The sequence below is a fragment of the Pinus tabuliformis genome, chromosome 1_1 (genome assembly GCF_031772625.1).
Source record: "Pinus tabuliformis cultivar Carrire ecotype Pingquan chromosome 1_1, CPIR1, whole genome shotgun sequence".
Taxonomy (NCBI): Eukaryota; Viridiplantae; Streptophyta; class Pinopsida; order Pinales; family Pinaceae; genus Pinus; species Pinus tabuliformis.
Window position 1 is genome coordinate 144,127,339 of NC_142297.1, and position 25,569 is coordinate 144,152,907.

At 35.9% G+C, this 25,569-nt stretch overlaps 1 protein-coding gene across 1 annotated transcript; it reads right to left on the reverse strand.

The window, feature by feature from the left end:
* Nucleotides 1-2,263: 2,263 nt before the first annotated feature.
* On the reverse strand, nucleotides 2,264-19,697 carry LOC149212038 (agamous-like MADS-box protein AGL11). The gene is made up of 6 exons (XM_089388543.1): nucleotides 19,636-19,697; nucleotides 3,880-3,958; nucleotides 3,719-3,768; nucleotides 2,577-2,676; nucleotides 2,457-2,498; nucleotides 2,264-2,323 (listed from the first exon to the last, which is right to left on the reverse strand). Exons 1-6 carry the CDS (start codon nucleotides 19,695-19,697, stop codon nucleotides 2,264-2,266), a joined length of 393 nt encoding a protein of 130 aa, XP_089244669.1.
* Between the last annotated feature and the right edge of the window lie 5,872 nt (nucleotides 19,698-25,569).

A 25,569-nucleotide genomic window follows, 5' to 3' on the forward strand; every position in this document is an offset into this window, starting at 1 on the left:
TGTGATAATGGAACCAACCAACAAAAAACATTAACATTGCCAAGATCAATACACCAGTTATGTAGTAAACTTGTATAGTTAGTTCTACATATTCAATGAAGAACACATTTTGCATTTTCCTTCATACTATTTACTTTCATTTAAGTATAGGTATAATTCTTTGGTGTCTTGCCATCAAAGGTTGAACACATTAGAAAATTTACCAAATAACAAATTCTTGCAATTTCTTTATACCATAATCCTATAATCAATTTTGCATCATACTTCATGTATCTTGATTTCTCTACTAGAGTCTGATTCATCCTCCTTGTCACTCTAGTTCATTGGGGAGAATATCTCTTATTTGTCTTCCTTACAATCCAATTCATTTCACAAAACACATCAATTTATTTTGGGAAATATTCCACACCATTATCACTTCTTACGTATTTCACATTTTTTTATTAGTTGCCCCTTATCCATGGATAAAATAGAATTCTTGATAAACTTGAAGATTTGAATTTTCTTCATAATATTCACAACACTTCCTCCTAAAATTGAAATCATTTGTAAGGATAAAAAAATATTGCACTTCGCTAATAGAGGCCACATTCATAGGGCCACATATGTCTAACTGCATTACATATCTCTATCAAAGCTTAAACATAAAATTTTACCCCTTGCATGTTTTCCCAAAACACATGATTCAAAAAATTCATAGGTTTCACCTTTAAAAATCATTATTTAACCATTTTCCTTTTGGACTAGATGTCCCATATATTTTTCTAATTCAAGTGGCCCATCCTCATAAGGTGAAGCATGCTCCCTTTAGCTCATTGAGGTGCATCCTTGGTAGTTTGAAACTCTTCTAAGTTGTTTAGAGATTGGTATTAACCTCAACATTATTGGTATCATGCAATTTGTAGAGAGTACCAACTCTGATACTCTTAGCCAATATTAATGTACGTCTAGTAAGCATTCTCATATTCCATATGATAATCACATCAGCCCCTAAATTGTTGAACCAGATAATTGAAAGGACATCCATTTTCACCCTAGGTACATGTATGACATCAAGAAAATACCTTATTCTTCCATTTCTATATCTTATTGGAATGGATTCTCTACCTACTACATTATGGACTCTCTTAGCTACTAGGAAGATCCTCCCTACATAGAAGTCTTCATAGGGATCAACCCACTCCCTATGAAGTTACATGGAATGATGTTGTAGAGGCTATAAGCTATGATTCATTATAGGCTTGAGTGTATTAAAAAGAGCTTCAGAAATACAAAACCATATTGTTGTAGGCATCCTTGCTGGTAGACACCACCATCATGGCATTATATTTGTAGTTTCTTTGTAAAGAGGGATATCCCTCTTTATATGCCCTTTTTGGCTTCATTTCTATCATATCACTTGAGATTTCCTCTTCCTACCAAATAATCTATGCTTGAACTTAAATCTTCCATAAAATCTATTCTTTTTTCCTTTATGTAGAAAAATATCTTGTAAATAATATTAGTAAATGTAGAGACACTCCTCTAGATCATTACTTTGTTTTCAAACTAGAGTAATGCATTTGATCCTTTTCGCTAGAGTGATGTAAAATGGATGTTAAATGCCTCCTCAACACTTTAAAGTAATTTAAATTCTCAACAAGTATTGTATCTTCCTTCATTTTTAGTGTTGAAACCTTTTTTCTCAGCACCATTTTAACAACCAATGACATTGGAAGCTTAAAAATTATTTAACTTCTCTCACACCTACTTGTTTTTTGTTGATGGGAGTTGAAAACAATGATAATAAAAAATCTGTAAAGCAAAAGTGAATTGTAAATCAGGCTCTCTTATCCATTTTAATTTATTCTTCATTACTTATATTGATTGGTCTCCTGGAAAATAACAATCCACAATCTGTTTTTAGTGACCAGTTATTTTTTCAACACTTATATTGATTGGTCTCATGACAATAACCGTCCACAACCTGTTTTCAGTGACTATATATTTCATATTTACTTTCCAAAAGAGTAAAGTTATAACCATGAAACATCTCAATACTCGCATTCAAGACCAGTTTTCATCTTTCTTATAGTTCCTTTTCCTTAATCTTAATTGTTCCACAAAACCCAAACACCTTTCTTATAAACCACCAACAATGCTATCAAACATAACTCTTAAACACCAACCATACTATCAAACATAACTCTTAAATATTCCCCCAATATACATTAAACACAAATAAACTGTAGATTCAGATACACACATACATAATACGAAAAATTCAAAGGGAGAGAACTACCTTACTGCGTAAGAGCTGGTTCTCAGCCATTAATATAAATTCCTGAAACAACAGCAGAATGTTGAATGTAAATGTCTGATCGACTTATGGCTATGCAAAATCCTGAAAACAACTACAGTTAGGAAAAGCTCACACAAAAATATGCAAGTGACCATTTCAATATGTGGTTTAATACCTGTCTTTGCAGATTCTTTATCTCCTCGAGCATCACTTCATTCTGTTTAAGAACAATAAAGAAATGGTGAGTTGCTTGCACTTTTCGAAACCAAATATTAATTTACTGTGTTCGAGTTACCTTCCTCGATCGTATACGACTGATACTCTTTTCCATCTGAATTTCAATCTGCTTGAGTTGCTTCATGCCTAATGAGTTAGGAGTTTCACCCATTAATTGCCTGTTAACAAACTATACATTTAGTCACCAATTTTGCTGCCTAGAATAACTAGCCATCACCTATACTCCATTTTAAGAGGGGAAATAAACACACAAAAACCCTATTAGGACAAGGAATGAAAAAAAAAAAAAACAAACAAATAAAATCATCTAGCATGACAATGAATGAAACAAAAACAACATCTATAAATTGAATTTATGTTCGCTAATTAGAGAAATAATTATTATCCTCCTTTTCTCAATTTAATTTTAATTAGTTACAAGTTGAATTTATAATTTTGGATTTGTGTTTTTTTTCTTTCACTGACCCAAACACATGGTCTCATGAAAAGAACAGAGGATCAGTCCAAAAAAACAGGATGTCAGGAGACATAAGACGAGCATATGCTCCAAGATATCCCAAATCCAAAATATCCTAATGACAAAAAAATAGGATGTCAGGAGACATAATACAAGCATATGCTCCAAGATATCCCAAATCTAAAATATCCTAATGACAAAAAGGCCCAAGAAAAATGCCATAAGAAAACAAAGCACAGTCCCAGTAATCAGTCATGAAACCATAAGCACTAACTAGAATCAAAACCCCAGAGAATCAAAACCAGCCAAACTTATATAAAGAAGACTCCAGAATAGACTGAGCCATTGATTGTAGTGTTGTAAAGGATGATCCCAGGCAGTGAAGATAGGCCTTTCTTAAAAAGATAATCTGCCATGTTATTTTGCTCTCTGTAGATATGGCTGAAAGAGATATGTGGAAAGGAGAATTTTATTGTCCAAATTTACTGCAGCCGATGCCGATGATGTAAAGATGACACAGCCAATAATTTCCTCCCTTGTAACCAGAGTTACCAACAATATGAATATCATCAAGAGCAAGCCAGGATGCACTTTATTTTAGGAGCTTGAATGCTACAAAATATAACTGTTAATTGTATATACACCCTGTCTACCGATTGGAAAGTGAAATACTTTGTTTCAAAATAAAATCGATTGATCAATCATTGCTACTTTCACGCTATTAAGTTGACAGCATTGCTAACCTGATGGAATTCGTAAGAATATCACATTGTTGCCTGAGTTTTCTTGCTTCCTGTTGCAAATACTACGTGTTAGTTGAATTCCTTAGCTTCACCACATATTGCATGCTACTAAAAAAAGGTTGAATTTGATTATGTGATTGATCAAGATCGAGTCAACTTACATCAAATTCTATAAGAGCTTCCCCCTGCTGCAGGTTTTCCTTGTGGATTTTATTGTACCTCTCAACTGTTTCCCTAATACTACACAATACTACACAGCAAACAGACATTCATGGATTCACGATTAATGTTAGAAAAATTAAATAGAAAACAAAGGTTCACCAAGTAAAACAAAGGTTTTACAATGATTTACACTGCGGAATAACACACAGTAAAACACAGTAACTATTGTTTTCACGCATCCACCAAAATTTGCTCCACCATTTTCTCCTTAGAGACTCTCACTTTATTTCTCTCTTACTTGCAAAATTAATTTTACATGTTTCATTATCTCAACATACAATTTTTTTCATTAATGCATGATAGAGCAAATAATTAATACATTGTTGTTGAATGTGATCAGAATCGTGCAAGTGTTTGTGTAGTATGGGCAATAGTCTCTTAGTAAATGCTTGCCCATATCTATTTACCAAAATACATTAAATGCCTTAAATTCTTTGTTGTGTTGAGTAATGGTTCCCGCGGTACTTTTGTTTTTGCTCCAGTGCTTCCATCTTCAAACAGAGACGCAACTTGCAAAAATACTTCTGACAACTATCGCTACTATCAAGGTGTTTATTGCGGTGATGGAGATTATTATTTCCAACACTCCCCCTTAGTCACAATTGCCGCCATTGACAATTCCCAAACAATTTCTGAGATAAACAACACTTTCATGTGCCAATGGCTTTGTGAAGATATCAGTAAATTGTTCCTGTGACTTGCAGTGCTACAACACAATTTCATCATTGTTAATCAACTCTATGATTAAATGATATTTAGCATCAATATGCTTGGTCCTCTTGTGAAAGAGAAAATTCTTTGACAGTGCAATTGTTGAGGTGTTGTCGCCGAAAATAGTTGTCGTTCCCTCTTGGTCATGACGAAGATCTCTCAATATTCTTCTCATCCAAACTGCCTGACATGCTGTTGTTGTTGTTGCAACATATTCAACTTCTGTTGTTGACAGTGACACTATTGGCTGCTTCTTAGAAGCCCATGAAATGGCTCTGGAACCCAAATGAATAACATATCCTGACGTGCTCTTTCTGATATCGACACTTCCTGCCCAATCATTGTCAGTGTAATCAACCAGCTTGAAATCACTTGTTGCTCTGTACAAAATGCCATACCTTTTTGTCCCATTGACATACCTTAGAACCCTTTTCGCTGCTTGCCAATGTGTCTCCTTGGGTGTTTCCATAAACCTCGACACCAAACTTACTGCATACATTATATCCGGCCTAGTGGCGGTCAAATACATCGAGCTGCCTATCATGCTTTTGTATAATGTCAGATTGGCATTGTTGTTACAATCTTCTTTGCTCAATTTCAACGTCATGACAATTGGAGTTGGTGCGGGCTTGCTGTGCTGCATTTTAAACCTCTTCAAAATGTTTGCCACATACTTCGTTTGAGAGATAAAAATGCCATTTTATGTTTGCTTCACTTCTATGCCCAAAAAATATCTTAACATTCCCAAGTCAGTCATTTCAAATTCACTCTTCATATCTTGTTTGAAATCAGCAATGAGGAAATCATCAATGCCTGTAAAAATCAAGTCATCTACATATAAGATGACAATGAGAATCTTACCTTCGCTCTCTTTGATGTAGAGAGTTGGTTCACCGTCACATTTGTCGAAACCATTGTCCAACAAGTAGGCATCTATCCTGATGTACCATGCCCGTGGTGCTTGCTTCAACCCATAAAGAGCTTTCCTCAACCGATACACTTTGTCTTCCTGGCCTTCTACCTCATAACCAGGCAGTTGCGCAACATACACTTCCTCTTTCAGCACTCCATTCAAGAACGTTGATTTTACGTCCATTTGAGACACTCTCAATTTATGCTGCATGACTATCGCCACAACTGCGCACGTTGTCTCCATCCTCGCGACTGTCGTGAACGTCTTCGCGTAATCTCTTCCATGCTGCTGCTTGTATCCTTTAACAACTAGCCTTGCTTCGTGCCTTTCAAACTTTCCTTCAATGTTGCTTTTGGTATTATAGACCCACTTCACTCCAATGACATGTTTTCCTTTCGGAAGGCTCACTAACTCCCATGTGTCATTCCTTTCTATTGCTTCTATTTCTTCCTCCATTTCCGCAACCCAATTTTATTCTTTGACTGCAGCTTCAAAATGAATTGGGTCATCTACATGACAAAATAATGCAAATAAGGAATTCAGACCAGCGCTGTTATCAACTTCTTCTTGCTCATAAATTTCATTTAAATTTCTGAATTTTGGTCTTCTTGTGGTTGCTAAAGATGGGCTTGACATGTCACTTGGTGTTGCACTTTTCGGTGTGCTTGGAGAAGCACTTGCTTGGCTACGCGAAACTATCCTATTATTTGTTGATGGTGTTGCTTACTGTCTACTTTGTTACACTTGAATAGGTGTAGAGGGAGTCATTGATGAGGAATTACTTGTTGTTGTTAATTCCTTTTTGTCCTCATGTGGTATGCATGCTTTGACATTGAAGTTCTTTTCTAAACTTCCATCCCATGCTTCCTCTTCTATGAACTGCACATATCTCTTGATTATGACCTTCTTGGTTAATGGATTGTAGAGTTTGTAAGCCTTGGATTCATCTCTGTATCCAACAAATATACATTTCTCCCCCTTGCTATCCAACTTCTTCCTCAACTCATCCCGGACATGTGCATACGCCACACATTTAAAAACTCTCATGTGAGTGACACTATTCTTTCTTCCACTCCATGCCTCTTGAGGAACTATGTTTTGGACGCTTTTGGTTGGACATCTATTCAAGATATATGCTGCACAAGCGACAACTTCAGCCCAATAATCATTTGGAAAATTCTTTTCCTTCATCATACTCCTTGCCATTTCCATAATGGTCCTATTCTTCCTTTCCATCACACCATTTTTCTGCGGCGTATATCTTGCTGTAAATTGCTTGTGAATTCCATGTTCCCTACAAAAACAAAGGAAATCATTTGAGATGTATTCTCCACCTCTGTCAGTCCTGAGGACTTTGATGTAGTGTCCACTTTTCTTCTCAACAAGAGCTTTGTATTGGCGAAAGTGCTCAAACACTTCACTTTTCTGTTTTAGGAGATAGACCCATGTCTTCCTTATGTAGTCATTTATGAAGGTCAATACATAGTGGTTGCCACCAATTGATGGTGTCTGCATTGGTCCACATAAATCTGAGTGGACAATCTCCAAAGGTGCCTTTGCCCTTACTGACTTTCCTACTGGAAATGTCTCTCTATGTTGCTTGCCCAAGATGCATCCTTCACATAGGCTGTTTGGTTTTTCTATGAGTGGCAAACCCTTCACCATGTATTTGACCAAATCTCAAATGCCATAACCAGTTTTCATCTTTTACCTCTGTTTGAAAGTTTACTTGTGTGACAACTGCCTCTTTTCTTCCATTCTCGTGTGAGTTCATTGAGAGTTGTTTTTGTGCACCTTCTTTTTGCAAATATGATTTTAATTTTAGGGAAAAAATTCTATTGTTTGTCATCTGAACCTTTGCAATCAGTTGTCTGCTTGGAGGCCTATCCAAAATTGTGCACACATCATTTTTGAAGAAGACATTGTAGCCCTTTTGCATGAGTTGTCCAATTCTTATGAGGTTATGCTTTAGACCGGGGACAAAGTAAACATCTGAGATGTATTTATTCTCCCCCTTCTTTGTTAGGATATTAACTCTTCCTTTTCCCATGACAAAGACTTTGCTATCAGTCCCTAATGACACTTCAAATTTCACACTTTCATCTAGATTGGAAAACATTTCTATGTTTCCTGACATGTGGTTGCTACACCCTAAATCTAGATACCATATATCACTCTGTTTTTCTTGTGCTACATTACAAGCTAGAAACATGCTATCATGGTTCTAATTTTCTTTTGTGAAATTTACATTTGGTTTGTTACCAATGTCATATTGATTCTTTCTATATTCATTTGCATAATGACCATACTTCTTACAATAATGACATTGAACTTAAAATTTATCATACCTCTGACCTTGTGGTTGATTTTGGCTTGGGTCTTGACTTGGATTTTGATTGCTGCCTCTTCCATTTGAGCTTGAAGAGCTGCTTCTTCCACCTTTGTTTGGGCTTCTTCCTCTTCCTTTAGCATATGATCTTCCTCTGCCTCAACCTTGACCAAATGATACTTGTGTCTTGAAAGCATGCTCCAATGAGGAGCTTGTTTCTCTATTCAGTGTATGTTCATGAGAAATCAGTGATGCATTAAGCTCATCCACTGAGAATTGTGAGAGATCATTTGTCTCTTCTATGGCCACAACAATGGCATCAAACCTTGCTGGCAAACTTCTCAAAACTTTCTCAACTATTCTTCTTTCCTCGAGTGTCTCACCATGAGACTTGATTTGAGTAACCAACCCACTTACATGTGTAAAAACCGAGTCCACATTCTCAGACTCTTTCATACAAAGTGTTTCAAAATCTCTTATCAACATTTGTTGCTTTGCTGTCTTGACTTTTGCCATGCCTTGATAGGTTGTCTGGAGGGTGTCCCATGCTTGCTTGGACTTTGTTGTTGTTGCAACCCTTGGGAAAATACTTTCATGAATTGCTTGGAAAATATAGAACAAGGCTTTTGAATCCTTCTTCTTGTTGTCCCTTAACCAATCTCTTTCTTGTTGAGATAAGGCATTGTATGTTGCTGCATCTGCTGGTTCTTGAAAACCATTCTCCACTAAATCCCAAATGTCTTGAGACGAAAATAGAGCCTTCATTGTAATAGCCCAATAATCACATTTTTTTCCATTAAACTGAGGTAGCTGAGGATTAGTCAAACTTGTGATTTATGTTGCCATTTCTGAGTGAAAAACCATTCTCCACCAAATCCCAAATGTCTTGAGACGAAAACATGGCCTTGATTGTAATAGCTGAATAATCATAATTTTTGCCACTAAATGCTGAGGATTAGTCAAGCTTGTGCTTGATGTTGCCATTTCTAAGTGAAAAAAACTTTCTACCTGCTAGTAAATATGCTTCAAAAATTCTTCCCTCCAAACAATTTTAACTGTTGGTAAAAACACTTGAACCCGCTTTGATACCATGTTAGAAAAATTAAACAAAATTTACCTGGAGAGGCAGAGTAAAATTATTGTTAGAAAAATTAACCCGGAGAGGCAGAGTAAAATTATTTAGCGAAGCTACTTTCGTGCAGCTCAATTTGGTGGAGTCACCGACTTAAAAACATAGTATTCATTCATGGCCAAAAAACATAAAACAGAGTAAGTTTGGAGTAATACAATAATAACTTAGGATTGAATTCTAAAACATGAAAATACATTCATAAGAGACTGCGGCCCAAAAAAAATAGAACGGAGTAAGTTTGGAGTAACACAATAATAACTTAGGATTGAATTCTAAAACATGAATATACATTCACATGAGAAAACTAGAACAGAGTAAGTTTGGAGTAACACAATAATAACTTAGGATTGAATTCTAAAACATGAATATACATTCACATGAGACTGCGGCTCATTCACCAAGTAAAACAAAGGTTTTACACTGATTTACACTTACCCAGAATAAGACACTGTAAAACAGTCACTGTTGTTTTTAAGCGCCCACCAAAATTTGCTCCACCATTTTCTCCTCAAAAACTCTATTTCTCTCTTACTTGCAAAATGTCTTCTACATCTTTATGCCAATTATGGAGTTAGTGAAAAAAAAAGGTAATCTTATCAATAGAGATTTCCTTATGAATAGAGATTTCTTTTTTTATTCATAATTTGAAACTCATGTTGTGAAGCATTTATATTGCCAATTTTATTCACCACAATACTTAAATATATTTAAGTATATATTTCTAGTTTTGATAATCATGAATATTATTAATTAAACAATATAATATTTTTTCCATTCATTAATTTTGTATTGTATTTCAAGGTCAAAACATATGTTTTATATCGTGAATGTTAATTTTAATTTCTTGTGATTAAGGTATTGTATTTTTAGTGACAAAATTAACAAGAAATGGCTCCATCATTTCAAAGCCTTGATCTTTGTGGTTATATTCTTGTCCTTTCTCATTTTTTGAGTTATCTCAGTTTTTACATTTTGTATATGGGTTTATGTCTATTGATCTCACTATGTGGGTTTATGTCTATTGATCTCACTATGTGAACTTCAAGCACGGTGAAAGAAATCAAATAGTAGTGAATTGGATTGGTCATTAAATATTTAAAAATGAGGAACGATATCTCTTCTTTATCAAATTTGATCATTATATGTATTTTTTTTATTTAAAAAATGGAAAGTTTAGATACCTTAGTCTAAAATAAGCATATCTATTGATCAAATAACATCTTTATATTTCATTATATTTACCATTAATTGCTATAATATCATTTATTTTCACTTAAAATAAAAGCATCACTCTAGAAAAAAAAACAAGCCAAACTCATAATCTACAATAACTAACAATAATACCAACAAAAAAAATCAACTCTAACTTTAAACTAATTAAATTAACTATACTAAGTTCATTTAAACTTACTTATTCAATTACTTCAAATAATTGTAAACATAATTATTATTGTTACTTTTATTTATATTTAATTATTATTATTATTATTATTATTATTATTATTTTTAATTAAAAAAGTGAGTAGAAAGATCATTAGATAATTTTATGAATAGATATTTCCTATATTAATACATTTACCAAATACTCGTAAGTCTTATTAATCTATTTCTATGAAAATTGTTCAAATAATTAAAAATAATATTAAATTACATTATAAATCCATTAAACATATATATTTAATAAATATATGTTTGTTTTATATTTTTGTTATAATTTATTTATTATTTTTCTCCTAGTGTATTTATATTCTTTATTAAATTATTTTAATAAAATTATAACGATCCGAATTACTAAATATTTTGGGTTAAAGTTCGTATCCACACTTAGTGTTGAAGATTGATTTATTTTTTTTCAAAACTTAGAAGATGGGATCATCTCCAAGATAGCTAAGTACGTGAATTCTTAATCATTTTGTAGATGTTATGATTGAAAATATTTTATGAAATTTTATATGATGTGATTATGTAAAGGATAATTAAGTAATCAACTTGCTAAATATTTTTGAGAAAAAATATTATGTGTGAAAAAATTACAATATTGGAAAAATACTTTTATAACAACTTTTTATATATATTAAATTTGTCATAAGTAATTTATTTATTATATTTAATGTTAAAATAAATTTAGTGTTAATGAAGAATAACTATTATATTTAGATAGTTGAAGATGTTTATATAAGTTTATATTTACTAATAATTGGTTATAATATTTCAAAATTGGAAAATAATAGCAATTTATTTTAAGAAAATGTATAGAATAAAGACAAAAAAAACTTGGTTGGATAGTTAGGCTGGTTGAGGTGTTTAATTACAAATTCTTAGAAAAGCGAAAAAGAGAAAATCATGTAGGAAAATATTATTCCTTAGAAAGGAGAAAGCAATGAAACAAAATGTGAAGGTAGGAGGATTCAATATGACCTCCCAAGACCAACATCATTCATCCCTTGATTGTAATTAAAGAAAACAAGGTGACCTCCAAAGATTTAGTGAAGATGTTTGTAACGTTCTCTTCTATTGGAAAATAGTCCAAGTTGAAAACATCATCTTGGATTAGTTGTCACATGAAGTACATATGAATCTCAATGTGTTTTGTCCTTTGATGCTTCACTAGTTTGTAGGAAATGTGTATGGTACTATGGTTATTATACCAAATACTAGAAAGATGGTATTGTTGAATGTCAATGTTGCAACGTTGGTCGTCATATCCCACAACTGCGAGCTCCAAACTACAAACCCCAAACTTTGTGCATCATGGTTGAAATCTTGTGGGAACTGCGAGCTCCAAATTACTAAACATTGTGGTTAGACCTTGTGGGGATTGTGAACTCCACCCCATTGATGAATTGTGAACCTAAATTTACAAAGGTTCGAAAAGTGAAGAGGATAGAGGGAGTCTTCAAGAGAAGTTCTCAAGAGGTGAGCAAAGTGCAGAAGCCATGAGAGTAGAGGAAACTCGAGAGGTTCCAAAGGAGAGAACCTTTGATACTAAAAGGCCAAGTCCATAGGAGAGAAGCCTAGTGAGGTGTCTCTTGGAGGCTTGGTTGTAGTTCACAGTGAGCGTGGAGAGGTTCATGGAGAAGGGGAAGGAGATGAATAAGAATAGTCATGATGAGGGTTCAGAGGGGAGTAAAAAAAAGATGAGTGATGTGGATTTTATTAAAGAGATGACTGAGTTAAAAGAAAGACCTATTGTGTTAAGTATGTTGCTATAAGAGATGGAGAATGAAGGTCATATATGTCGATGGGATCTGAAAATAAATAAATTAAGTGGCCTATTAGGGAATTGTGTGCCAGGAAATTGAGGAATAAAATGAGGCACATGTTGAATGCTCAATTGAAAGATGAAAATATCAAAGTAGATGAGTGTGAGGAAGAGAGAGAGTTTACTATTGTAAATTGAAACAAGGAGCATTCCTTGGAGAGGAGGATGAGGAAGACATTGCAAAGAGATTGATTAAGAGTCTCATACTATGTGAAAGGTTCAGACCAACATGGAGATTTGAAACCAAAGACATCAAATGAGGCTAATGATTTTCAAACTAATATTTTGTGTATGGTTGTAGGTCCTTGGAATGATGACGGTTGACAGTCACTACAATTGTAATAAATATTGAAGATGATGAAGCTATTTTGTAGAGACCTGGCGAGAGTCTCATAAATTCAAAAGAACATGAGGATGTTGAAGAAACCTTATGGTTTTAAAGCTAATAAATTATGTGTGAGTGCATTTTTTGCAAGACATGGGGATGGATAGATCATACAAAAGGAAGATGAAAAGGAAATTTTTTCTCAAGAATACCATGAGGAAAGGAGCTCAATAGACGCTAGAGAAACATGAAAAGTTGTCCCAAAGGAAGAATAAAGTGCGAGAGTTGCTTCCTATAAGCTAAGGCAAGAAGAAATAAGTTTATTTCTAGAGAAAAATCGAAAGGAGACTTGTATAAAGTTAACAAATGTTTCCATGATAGCAAAAAAGAACTGGGTGGAAGGTGAAGGATAGCTATTAAAAGTTGTTATAGAAAGAGGGGAGCTAGGGAGGTCTAACAGAAAAGAGCAACCCAAGAAATAGGATAGATAAGAGGAAGTCTATCACATAGAGGTGGAGATGGAAAGGACAACTCGAGGGGGAGCATGAGAGCCCTGTAGCTTGAAAAGAGAAGCTACACAATTCTTTGTAGATATGTCATATTATGAGTTATTAAATGAATTAAGTTATCATATGTGTCTTTGTGGGTTTGATCTTCTGTTTGAACTATGTGAATTCTCTGTATAATTGGCCTCTGTGAGTAGATGTTCATGCATCCCCAAATCTCTGTAACATTAGTTCTAATTTCCTATATAGCGCAAGTTAATACTCTGTGAATATTTCTACCTATGTGATTAAGTGATAATATTTGTATCTCATGGATTTGTGTGTGTGGGTGTTTCCTAAAACCATGTATGGGTGTAGATGCTTGTATGGTGCCTAGTGGTAATTAACAACTCCAATATCTATAATTCTTATAGAAGGGGTGGAACGCCCTTTTGGGGATTGAAATCACCATGTATCAAGTGTCCCTGAATGTAATCAAATCCTAATGAGAGTTGTTGAACTGTGGAGACAAAATACAATGAGGGATCATTTTAGTAGAAGCTAGTTTCTCTTTTTTTAAGTCGCTCTTCTCTTGTACAAAGCCTTCGCTAGAAGTTGGAGGAGGCTTAGAAGCTACTAGACATGACCTCCAAAATTTTAAGAATTCATCCCAGTGAAATAAAGAGCATTGGACATTGATGAGCCAACTGGGAATCACAAAGGAAGAAAAAGAGGAAATTTCGATTCCTAGAAAGAGATACACAAGTTTGGGGTATACGAAATCACAATCTTCATAGCCATCTGATAAAGTGATATTCACAGGAGCCGATGTGGAGATGAGGATAAGGTACCCATGCTCATGGTTCATCTATGAGTGAATTTGATAGTACAAGTGAAAATAACATTAATCTTGGAGAACCTAACACTTGGCTTAGCAAAGTTGTCTCAGGACAATATAGGCAATAGTAGCACTATGCGAAAGAGAAAATGGGAGAGGGTCAAATTAAAAGGATTTTTTGAACAATAAGAACTATAGCATTATACATATTTCGTATAGAGGATAACATAATTGCTTATTTCCTCTTGGAAGGCCAAGTAATAGGACTAGAGCTAAGGTGATAAACAAAGTTGTAAGTGGAAATTTGATCATCAATTGAATTAGCCTAGTCAAGGTTAGTGAAAACCATAAATGAGAAGCATTAGAGGTGTATTGAATGCCAAAATTGGTAGTAAGATTAATGTATTATATTGTGCTTCATTTACTTTCAATGGATATTGAAAGAATTGAGAGCAAAATACAAACTACAAAAGAGAGGTTGGGACATGTATGAGTCAAATATAGCACACTCCCAACTACTTATTGATACATTAAAGGATTAATGTGTCATAAATAGAAACTAACTAAAAAGATAACACGTGATTAAAATGGATGAGGTATGAGCATAAAATGAAGTGCATACTTTTGCTAAAAAATGGAGATCACTTTAAAGACTAAAGAACCTATTGTTATTGGTGCGACAAACAACCTCCAGAATTTTTCCTATACTTGAATTTTGGAGCTGAATGTGGATCTCGCAATCAGTCATTCTATAGTCACTTCTTGGTCAATTGAAGCTCAGTTAAGTCTTTGAGCTCCCTTATTGGATTGTAAGTTTCGAAGTCACCTGCTCACACATGCTCAATATGTAATCAATTCATGAGTGCATTCCTTCACGCAAGATTGAAAAGGTTTAGCAAAATCCATCAAGCATGTCAATAGTCGGTGTTCAGTGGCATTGACAGTCCCTCACTTGTGGCTGTGTTTGTACTTCTATCTCAGTGAGTTTTTCAAACTATCATGTTTGCGCACCTTTGTTTTCACGAGTGTCATTTTCATGTTTTTTACTATTGTTTTGATTTCTTTTACTTTAAATAGTTTCATTTTCATGTTATCTTCACTCTGACATGTGTCAATTTCATCGTCATTCGCATATCACAAGTTTCATTCACACTTTTCTTTTCATATAGAAAATTTCACCTTTGGCATGGGAAGCATCGCTTATCGTGTAAAGTGGAGTTTTGATTTGTTTTAGGGGGTAATATTTACATTAATGCAATTTTCCCATCACGTAAACATGAATCTCACTCATTTCCAAATTTTCGAGCATTGTCGCAGAAGTGTCGCCATTGTCGTCGCATAGTGTATCTTTAGTGTCGCACTTGGAGTAATCTATCACAAAGTTGTTGCATTGAGGAAAGTATGTTGTTCACCTGTTGTAATTGTTTCATGTCATGTCATCAAATGAACCAAATGTGTGATCATGTTCAAGTCTTGATTTTATTCAACTTCATCTCACTAATCTAACACTTAGTCAAAATTGGGAAAACTCCCCGACCAGGCTACATAACCTCATTTAGCCATCTTGAACTGCACACTACACAGTTTTAGTCCTCGAGCAACAACCTTTCCTCTTGACATCATGCAATGTACATTCTCTACCTCCCAGAATTTCACACTACGTAATCTCAATTCTCAAGCCTAGCCCTTGAGCTCCAGAACTGTGAAATATTTATCTCCAACCCATCTTGAACTGCTCATTGTGCAATTTGATTCCCCAAGCCTCAACCTTGAGCTCTTGAACTGCATAATTGCACAATCACCTGGCCTCCTTTCCTTCCATAACAGTGCAGTGTGCAAAATTAGTTCTCAAGCATCAAGATTGAGCCCATGAATCCCTCAACTGTGTAATCTCCCAACCTTTTCTCCTACCAGAGTTGTGCATTGGGTAACTCCAAGCCCCAAGCCTCAACCGTGAGCTCTTAAGCCCATCAACTACGTAGCTCTCTAGTATTTCCTCTTAGAACTGTGCATTGGGCAACCTCAAGCCCCAATGCCCATCCTTGAGCTCTTGAACCACTTAATTTCACAATCCTTTGACCCTGGCCATCCTAAAATACGCATTGCACAGTCTCAAGCCTCAGTCCCGGATCTCTGCCTCTGGAACTGTACAATCACTGTGACAAGCATTCAACCAGTCACCTGGTTCCAGTCCTAACAAGTGATTCCAAGAAGCATGTTAGTTTAGGAGTTTTTAGATTGATGTTGGCTTGTCATGAGTGGTTTTAGTTGCAGGTTCTCTATTTTATGATCTAAATCTCATCAACTATCGGAATGAACCAAGATCTTTTACTATTGTGATGTTAGAATAATTTCATATGAAAGAATATAGAACAACCACATGTGCATACTGTAAATAAGATGAAACATAATGACAACCATCGAATCACATGACACAAGAACATTGATAATGGAGTTCACCCAATGCGGGTTACGTCTCTAGGCCCTAGTGTCAAGAGTGGGGAGGCCGCTTCATTAATGCTGCAAGATTATTATCAGTACACAGTACATTCTTTGCCATTACAAGGATAAATTCCCTTGGCGAGAGTGTCATGTCTCTCAACGAGGCATTCTCCCTATAGGAACTGTCACTCAAATGGGCCTTCCTTCAGCATGACAAGCTAATAAATTCTCACATGACGTGGCATACAAGTATCCCTCAACATAATGATAACAAGGATCTTGAGAACAAAACATCATCTCAACAAATAAAAAGAAAAGACATGGCATAAATGCATCATATACCTCCACTTTCAAGGATGGTCGAAAAATACAAAGCTTAGCTGACAAAATGGACTGTACTATTAAATTTGTCGCACGAAATCATGTCAAACGACTATAAACTTTGCCTCTTTTTCACACCGTCAAATTCTCAACCCTCGGGCATCTCAAAGATTCCCCCAAAGGTTCCTTCCTAAATATGGCCAAAAAATTTGTTGCTCAGATGAAGATTCTAAGCATACGACTCTGCTCCCTAAGAAATTCTATGAAAAATGATGATAAAAATTTGACATCTTTCCACCTCTGTCAAAAATCAGCATCCAAGGGAATCTTTTAGATTCCACAAGATTATGCAAAGATTCCTTGTTGTTCGATGCCTAAATTTCTTCTACTCAGATGGAGAAACATACTACATGGTTGGACTTCTAGAGAGAAAATGTGCAAACTTGACTATAAACTTGTCAAATTTTGACACTAGCACCTCTGGTCCTCTAAGGGAATATTTTTAACATCTTGGCATATTCCCTCCCTCATGGTTTTGCTTCTCTGATCCTCTCATTGTTCCACCACTCCTCCACTAGCGGTCTCTCGTTCGAATAGGCAATGAGTGTTTAAGTATTTTTGCTTGGGCAGAATTTTCAAAGCCCAATGGGCTGGCAAGTTGGCAAGTGACTATATTTGGAGTGGGGTAGTCAGGGGTTCCAACCCTAGCAACCCGCCATATGGTGCATTCTGTTATGGTTTTGGTGCGTCCATTTGAAATTTTTGGCAGATTGGATGCATTAAGTGTTGGCGGTATGTTATGTCTATTGTAACATTATATGGGGTCACCTAATTGGCAGGCTGGCCCAACCAAGCCAAGCAGGTTCTATCGTTGTCGACTCCTTTTATTGTGCCTATATGTTGTGTTAGGGGTGGAGGGGTTTGATTGCCTGCCACCCTATTCAGAACGTTGATGCATCATGGGGGTGGTAGGTTTTGACCTCTTTCCACCCCATTCAATATGTTTTTTTATATAATGATGTTGGGTGTGGTAGCCACCACCCCTATTTTAATTATTTTTTTTTTTTTTAAGAAGAAAATAGTAAAAAACTTTGACCAATTTTTTAAGGGTTACTAGTGAAATTAAGTAGGCAACAAATTCGCCTATTTCAATGGCAGGATTCCATGTGCCAGGTTGCTACCAAACTATTGCCTCATTAAGACAGCCACTTGGCCCAGTTTGACCGTAACTTTGACCACGAATATCTTGAGAAATGAACTCAGATTTGAGTCTCATTCACACCATTGGAATCAAGACAACAAGCACTGCGATCTAGTCCTAGTTTCACTTCAATCCAACAACTTTAATTTTTGAGCTATTTCTGGATTTTGAGTATTCCTAGAGCCACTTGGATCATTCCTTCCCACTTAGGAGATTTTCGTCCTCCAAAAGCATGAACATAATCTGCAACTGTTGTGTTACATTGTCTGAATGAAAAGTGTCATGACAAGTCACACTTCCTTCTCCTTCACGCTTGTTCTTCAAAGCCATAAGTGATGAACTGACACTTGCACCCTCTGCAAACCTATAGTACATATTTTCAAATTACATGCTCAATTACATGACCAACCATGACCCAATCATCCCCATACTTGCCAAGAGATTATAATACACAGTCTTTGGTCAAGTTTACATTAGAATAGAATCCAATTCCACAACTATCAACAATATCCCAACTACATCATCATTGCATTAATAAGCGATGGAAAACACATCACTTTTAAAATTTAGATCGTAACACATGATTTACAAAATGTGGCCATGAAAAGCTATCATATCTAGTAAAACCATCTCTTACTTAATAAAGTGAACCACCAGGAATGTAGTGGATTTTCTTGTTGAACACCTTCACCGGTTGGTTTCTGCATGGGTGCTTTGTCCTTGAGACGTTGCTTTGGATGGAGCCTCCAACATGTGGCTCTTTGATGTCCATCTCTCTTGCAATGAGTGAAATAATTATTCTTCCTCCAAACTTGCTTAACCTTCTTCTTTCCTTGATCTGGAGAAGGCATTCTACGCCTCATCCCTTTCCTACTGCCATTCTCTTCCAACACTTAGCAACCACATGGTTATTTAAACCACAAAAACTACAATTTTTTCTATACCATGGTTTTTTTATTATCATTAACATCCTTGTAATAAAAAAATAACTTTATAATACTGGAACTTGTTATACCTCTCTCGAATGCCTCTGGTGCAATCCTGGTGATGAGAGCTTACCTTAGCTCTTCCTCTACAATGGGCACTATCATGGGAGGATTGTGATGACTTTCGATCATTCTCTTTCTCTGATGGCTTTGACAATGTCTTGGAATCTTTTGATACCTTTGAGCACTACAAACATGAATGTGTTGTCTCCGGAAGATAACACTACACACTTTCCTTCAGTGTATCTCAAGCCTACAAACTAAGGTCTTTGTACAACCTCCAATGGCTAAGTCATTCCTGGGCCATTAACACCAAGTTCTCCTCCTTTATATGCCACCTTGGTAAGGAGTGTCATGCAAGATCCTAAAATGGGTACCTCCATGTTTCCAATAGAAATAGTGTCATGTGAAAGTTAAATTGAAGAACGATCAACATTATTTACCTCAACTGTCAATTCTGAAACAAGTGATGTTGGCTTTGCTAAGCCTTCATTTCACTTCAATGTTTCCAAGGCCTATTTTACGGATCGTAACTAAAGTTGCAATCTCTGGTTCTCCTCTTTTCCTTCTTGTAGAAGTCTCCTCAATTCAAAATTCTCTTCTTGAAGGCTCTGATTGATCTCCTCATTTGAATGATGGGAGGACGATGAAGAAGATGAATGTTCACTCAAGGGAGTAGATGGAGCATCATCCTCCGCCCTTTCTTTCTCCTATTCCTCTCTTACCATATTTTCCTCATAATATGCATACCTTATGTCCACTATGCATGCCATCTTGAGGAGTTCGTCATAGAGATCTTCGTTGTTCTCCATTTCCCTTCTTGTTGCACATTCAATCATTCACACTTCCAAATTCACATCGTGAGAAGATTTCTCTGATACCAAACTTGATCTGGATCTCATCAGCTTCTGGAATGAACCAATATCTTTTACTATTGTGATGTTGGTAGAATTTCATATGAAAGAGTATAGAACAACCACATGTGCATACTGTAAATAAAATGAAACATAACGACAACCATCGAATCACATGACACAAACACATTGATAGTGGAGTTCACCTAGTGTGGGCTACGTCTCTAGGCCTTGGTGTCAAGAGTGGGGAGGTCACTTCATTAATGCTACAAGATGATGATGAGTACATGGTACATTCTTTGTCATTACAAGGATAAATTTCCTCAACGAGAGTGGCATGTCTCTCCACGAGATGTTCTCCCTATAGGAACTCTCACTCAAATGGGCCTTCCTTCAGCATGACAAGCTAATAAACTCTCACATGATGTGGCATACAAGTATTCCTCAACATAATGATAACAAGGATCTTTACAAAAAAAACATCATCTTAGCAAATCGAAAGGAAAGACATGGAATAACTGCATCATATACCTCCACTTTCGGGGATGGTCTAAAAATGCAAAGCTCAGCTAATGAAATGGACTACACCATTTAATTCATGGTGTGAAATCGTGTCAAATGACTCTAAACTTTGCCTCTTTCTAACACTGTCAAATTTTGGACCCTCGGGCATCTTGAAGATTCCCCTAAAGGTTCCCTCCTAAAGATGGCCAAAAAATCTGGTGCTCGAATGAAGATTCCGAGCACCACTATGCTCCCTACGAAATTCTGTGAAAAATGACGATAAAGTTGGCATTGTTGTGGCTCTGTTAAAAATCAGCCTCCAAGGGAATATTTTAGATTCCATATGATTTTGCAATTATTCCTTACTATTGGACTCCTAAATTTATGCTACTTGGATGAAGAAATGGACTACATGGTTGGACTTATGGCAATAAAACATGCAAGAATGACTATAAACTTGTCAAATTCTAACACTGGCACCTCTGGTCCTTTAAGGGAATCTCTTCATCATCTTAGCATATTCCCCCATTCATGGTTCCGCTGCTCTGATCCACTCATGCTTCTGCCACTCCTCCACTGTCGGTCTCCCATTCAAATGCGCAATAAGTGTTTAAGTATTTGTGCTTGGGAAGAATTTTCAAAGTCCAACAGTATGGCGAGTTGGCAAGTGACTATACTTGGAGCGAGGTGGTCAGGGTTCCAATCCCACTAACCCCCCATATGACGCATTCCTTTATGGTTTTGGTGCGTCCGTTTGAGATTTTTGGAGGATTATTTGCATTAGCCATTGGTGATATGTTATGTTTGTTGTAACATTATATGGGGTTGCTCGATTGATGGGTTGATCCACTCGGGTTGGGTGGGTTCGATCCCCGCTGACTCCTTTTATGGTGCCTATATTTTGTGTTAGGAGTGGCGAGGTTTGATTGCCTGCCACCCCATTCAATACATTGATACATTATGGGGTTGGTGGGGTTTTACCGCCTACCACCACATTCAAAATGTTAGTTTATATAATGATGCTAGCGGTGGCAAGGATGGCATTTCACCACCCAAATTTTAATAAAAAAAAAATTAAGTACAAAATAGTAAAAAATTTTGACCTTTTTTTAAGGGTTACAGGAAAAATTAATTAGGCAACCAATTTTATCGTTCTGGTGGCTAGATTCCGTGCGCAAGGTCATTTCCAAATTGTTGCCTCATTAAGACTGCCACTTAGCCAAGTTTGAACCGAAATGATTGCAAATACCTTGAGCATACGAACTCAGATTTGAGTGTCGCTCACACCGTTGGAATCCAAATAACAAGAACCAAAATCTCATCCTAGTCTCACTTCAAGAATATAACTTTGATTTTTGAGATATTTATGGATTCTGAGCATTCTTGGAGCCACCTAGATCATTTTATCATGACATGATGATGATGTATGAAAAGGAGAAGGAGACCATGCTAGAAGACACCTATGGAGTTAAAGAGATAATATGATCACCAAGAGAGAAGATGAAGGAACACTAGAGTACAACACAAGATCAAAGGTCAGGACCGCATGAAGACTCCATATTGATTCACAACCCTTTGGAGGGAGGATAAGAGGAACAAAGCATATATTTCATGAAGACTAAGTATTTGATACACCTTTTTTTGAAGACAAATCAACAAGAATGTTAGCTTGGCACTACCACATCATCATGCAGTCCATGTCATCAGTGTCATGTCATGTCCTGTCACGAGTCATCATTTGCCACAAGAGTCATCCATGTAATATGAATATTCATGTAGGAAGTTGAAGAGTCATTGAGAAGTCAAACAATCATGAGGCTAGTCCAAGAGTCATAAGGGAGGTGATATATCACCCCATTTGTTATATTTGCACCATCATTTCTCATGTAAGATAATTTTCACCTTGGATCCTCCTACCAGGCATTGGAGAGGAAGATATTTGTTTTGGAGGAGTGAGTGATTGGTATAATGCTCCACTATTAGAGCTAGTCGTTGTAGAAATTCTCACTGTGGATTAATCTGATTATGCAATGTACTAAAGAAAAATACTTGATCTACTTCTACTATCAAACTTGTGGAAGCTGAATCGATTTGAGCAAGATCAAATAGAACACATATAACAGAGAAGAAGAATCAATCTCACATGAAACACAAAAGAATACTCTGGGGAAAGCCTTAGTTAAAAACCCCGCTATCTGTATTATCATACAAGTGGAAATATCTCAGGATTACACAAAGCTTTAGCTCTCATAGCTATCCAACTCTCAGTACAATCTCTCTCACTACTCATAGACAGACTAGACAACTCATATGCCTTTCCCTCTATCCTCCAAGACTCCTATTTCCTTGTGCTGTTTTCCCTGGGTGCTCCTATTGTAACTTTGTGTGACACTGATCTCACACACTACTCCAACACACTGTAAAACTGCGCAAATCTAAAGGAATGAATTACTTCTGCATGCAAGAGACTTTCTTATAGGAAAATTCTTGCAATTGATAGTACACTGTCCCTGCCTTTAATCTCAACTAGGTCTTTGTTTGAACTGACATGCATGAATTATTTATGAGAGAATATTCAGTTGTCTGGAGTACACTAGTTGCATGCATGCATTAACTGACTAAACTCACAATTAGTTCCACAAATTGTTTGGAACTAATCTAACTAAACTTAACTCAATTAACTGAGCTAACTAATTACAACTCAAATACAAGTCACCCTTGTCTCCTTAATTAAGGGATAACTTCCTCAGTCAAAGGGATAATTGTTGCATGACTACACAAAGACTTCATGTTTGAATTTCTCCAACTAATTAACTCAGGATGAATTAATTAATTATTTTTCAAACAACTGGTGAGACTAAATTCGAATTTTAATTCTCAGTTTTAATTCAAGGACAAATTAAAATTGAAATATCTTGAAATGATATCTATAGCAATGTTATTTTTATCATTTCTTGTTGCTATTTTCAACACTCCCTCTCAACAAGAATGTTAGGCCCCTATACTACTAGTGTAACCCCTTATTGTTATTAGTACAAACCCCTTATTATATTGTTGTACCCATGTAGTCCCCATATTGTTATTATTGTGCCCCATAGAAGTCCACTATTGTTATTATTGTGCCCTTAAATTATTATTGTTATGTCGGCTCTGATTATATTATAACCCCTTAGACTTCTATATATAGAGAGGAGGTCTTGTCATTTGTATCATCCAAGAATTGTTCATTTGTGTAATGTAAAGGATGTTTCCCCCTCGAAGAGGCTGAATTATAAGGCGTTGATCTATCTTTTCTATCTTTTTGTGAGCTGGTTTCCTAACATTTGGTATCAGAGCTTTGGATTCTAGGGTTTCGTTGCTCCAAAAAGGTCATCGTGGAATTTGCACTATAACTTTGTTTCTATGACGTTTCAGATGCTAAAAATAAAACCCATTCGGGATTAAATTGTTCTGAACCTCAGGTCCGAATTTCAGAGCTTTTCGCGCTATATTTGTGGAGATATGATCTGAGGAAGTTGGCCTTTTTACAGACTCCTGACTTACATTCCAAATAGGTGACCTGGGGAAACTCATCATAACTTTCTCTCTGAGCATCAGATTGAAATTTTGTCAAAAGTTAAAAAAATATGACAGACTGTAGTTTCTTGTGTACATTTTTCAGATCCAAAGGTTGAAACAGTGACACGTGGCATGTCGTACAAGTTTGCTCTACTGAACTAGTCTATAATCAGGTCACCGTGGGAGATTGTGCATAACTCTTTCTTGGAGAATCTAAATTTGATCAGACTGGTGGCATTGGAAAGAGGACATAGAGGGCTACTGCAGGTCACCATTTTAGAACTGGAAGATCTGAAATTACAAAGTTACAGTCCTTTCAAGATGGAGCTCCTAAAATCAAGAAAAAGCGAGATGAGGAAGTTTGATGGAAAGGATCCGGTAAATTGGATATGACAAATGGTGAAATATTTTGATCTACATAGTGTACCACTGTTACAAAAGGTATGTATTGCATATAATTATTTAGAACCGAATCAATTTTTATGGTATAAAGGGCTTTGTTCTCGTAAACCACTTGTCATGTGGTCAATTTTCACAGAGGAAATGATAGCACATTATGAGGATACAAAGAGAAACTCCTTCTTTAGCCAATTGATAAATCTCAAACAAAAAGGTTCAAGAAGTGAAAGATCACATCGAGAAAGAAGAAATGAATCCAACCATATCTTGTAATGCATTGGTCAGAATTACTACTCCTCAAACTCTTAAGATAGGACATATCAAGAAGAAAAAGGTTCAAGTGGTGAAAGATCACATCGAGCATCAACAACAAGTTCTCCAACTTTTAAAGGATAATGCCACTTTGGTGCAGAATTGAATGAAACAACAGGTAGATCAACATCGCAGTGAAAAAAGTTTTGATGTAGGTGATTGGGTATTTTTACGGCGACATCTCAAGCAAGCTATTTATGAGAATGAAATGTTGGCAATGCTACATGCACTTAAGAAATGGCGACCTTACCCAATGGGAAGACACTTCAAGGTAAAAATGGATCATGATTGTCTTAAATACTTTTTAGAACAAATATTATCTTTAGAAGAACAGAAAAAAATGGGTCACAAATATGTTGGGTTATGAATTTGACATCATCTATAGAAAATGGAAGAAAATTTTTGTTGCAGATGCACTCTCAAGAAAGAATGAGGATGTGGAAGAATTGTTTTGTGCTATTTCTATTATCCAACCAGATTGGATAAATGAAGCAAGGTATGAATAGAAGAAGGACAAAGAAGTGTGGCCACTCATTCAAAAGTTGCAAAATATTCCAATTCAAACAATATTTCTAGAACTTGAAGAGGAAGGAAAAATCAAATTGGAACCTGGAGTAGTCACAGAAACAAGAACCCGATAGCTGCGAAATCGATCAATTTCAGAGTATCTCATTAAGTGGAAGAACTTACCCGTCGAATATTCCACATGGGAGGACAAGAATTTTATACAGAAGCATCAAGAACTACTCAAGCGTTGAGGACAACATGTTTTGAAGGAGAGGGGCATGTTAGGCCCCTATACTACTAGTGTAACCCCTTATTGTTATTAGTACAACCCCCTTATTATATTGTTGTACCCATGTAGTCCCCATATTATTATTATTGTGCCCCATAGAAGCCCACTATTGTTATTATTGTGCCCTTACATTATTATTGTTATGTCAACTCTAATTATATTATGACCCCTTAGACTCCTATATAATCATCCAAGAATTGTTCATTTCTGTAATGTAAAGGAGGTTGCCCCCTTGAAGAGGCTGAATTATAAGGCGTTCAT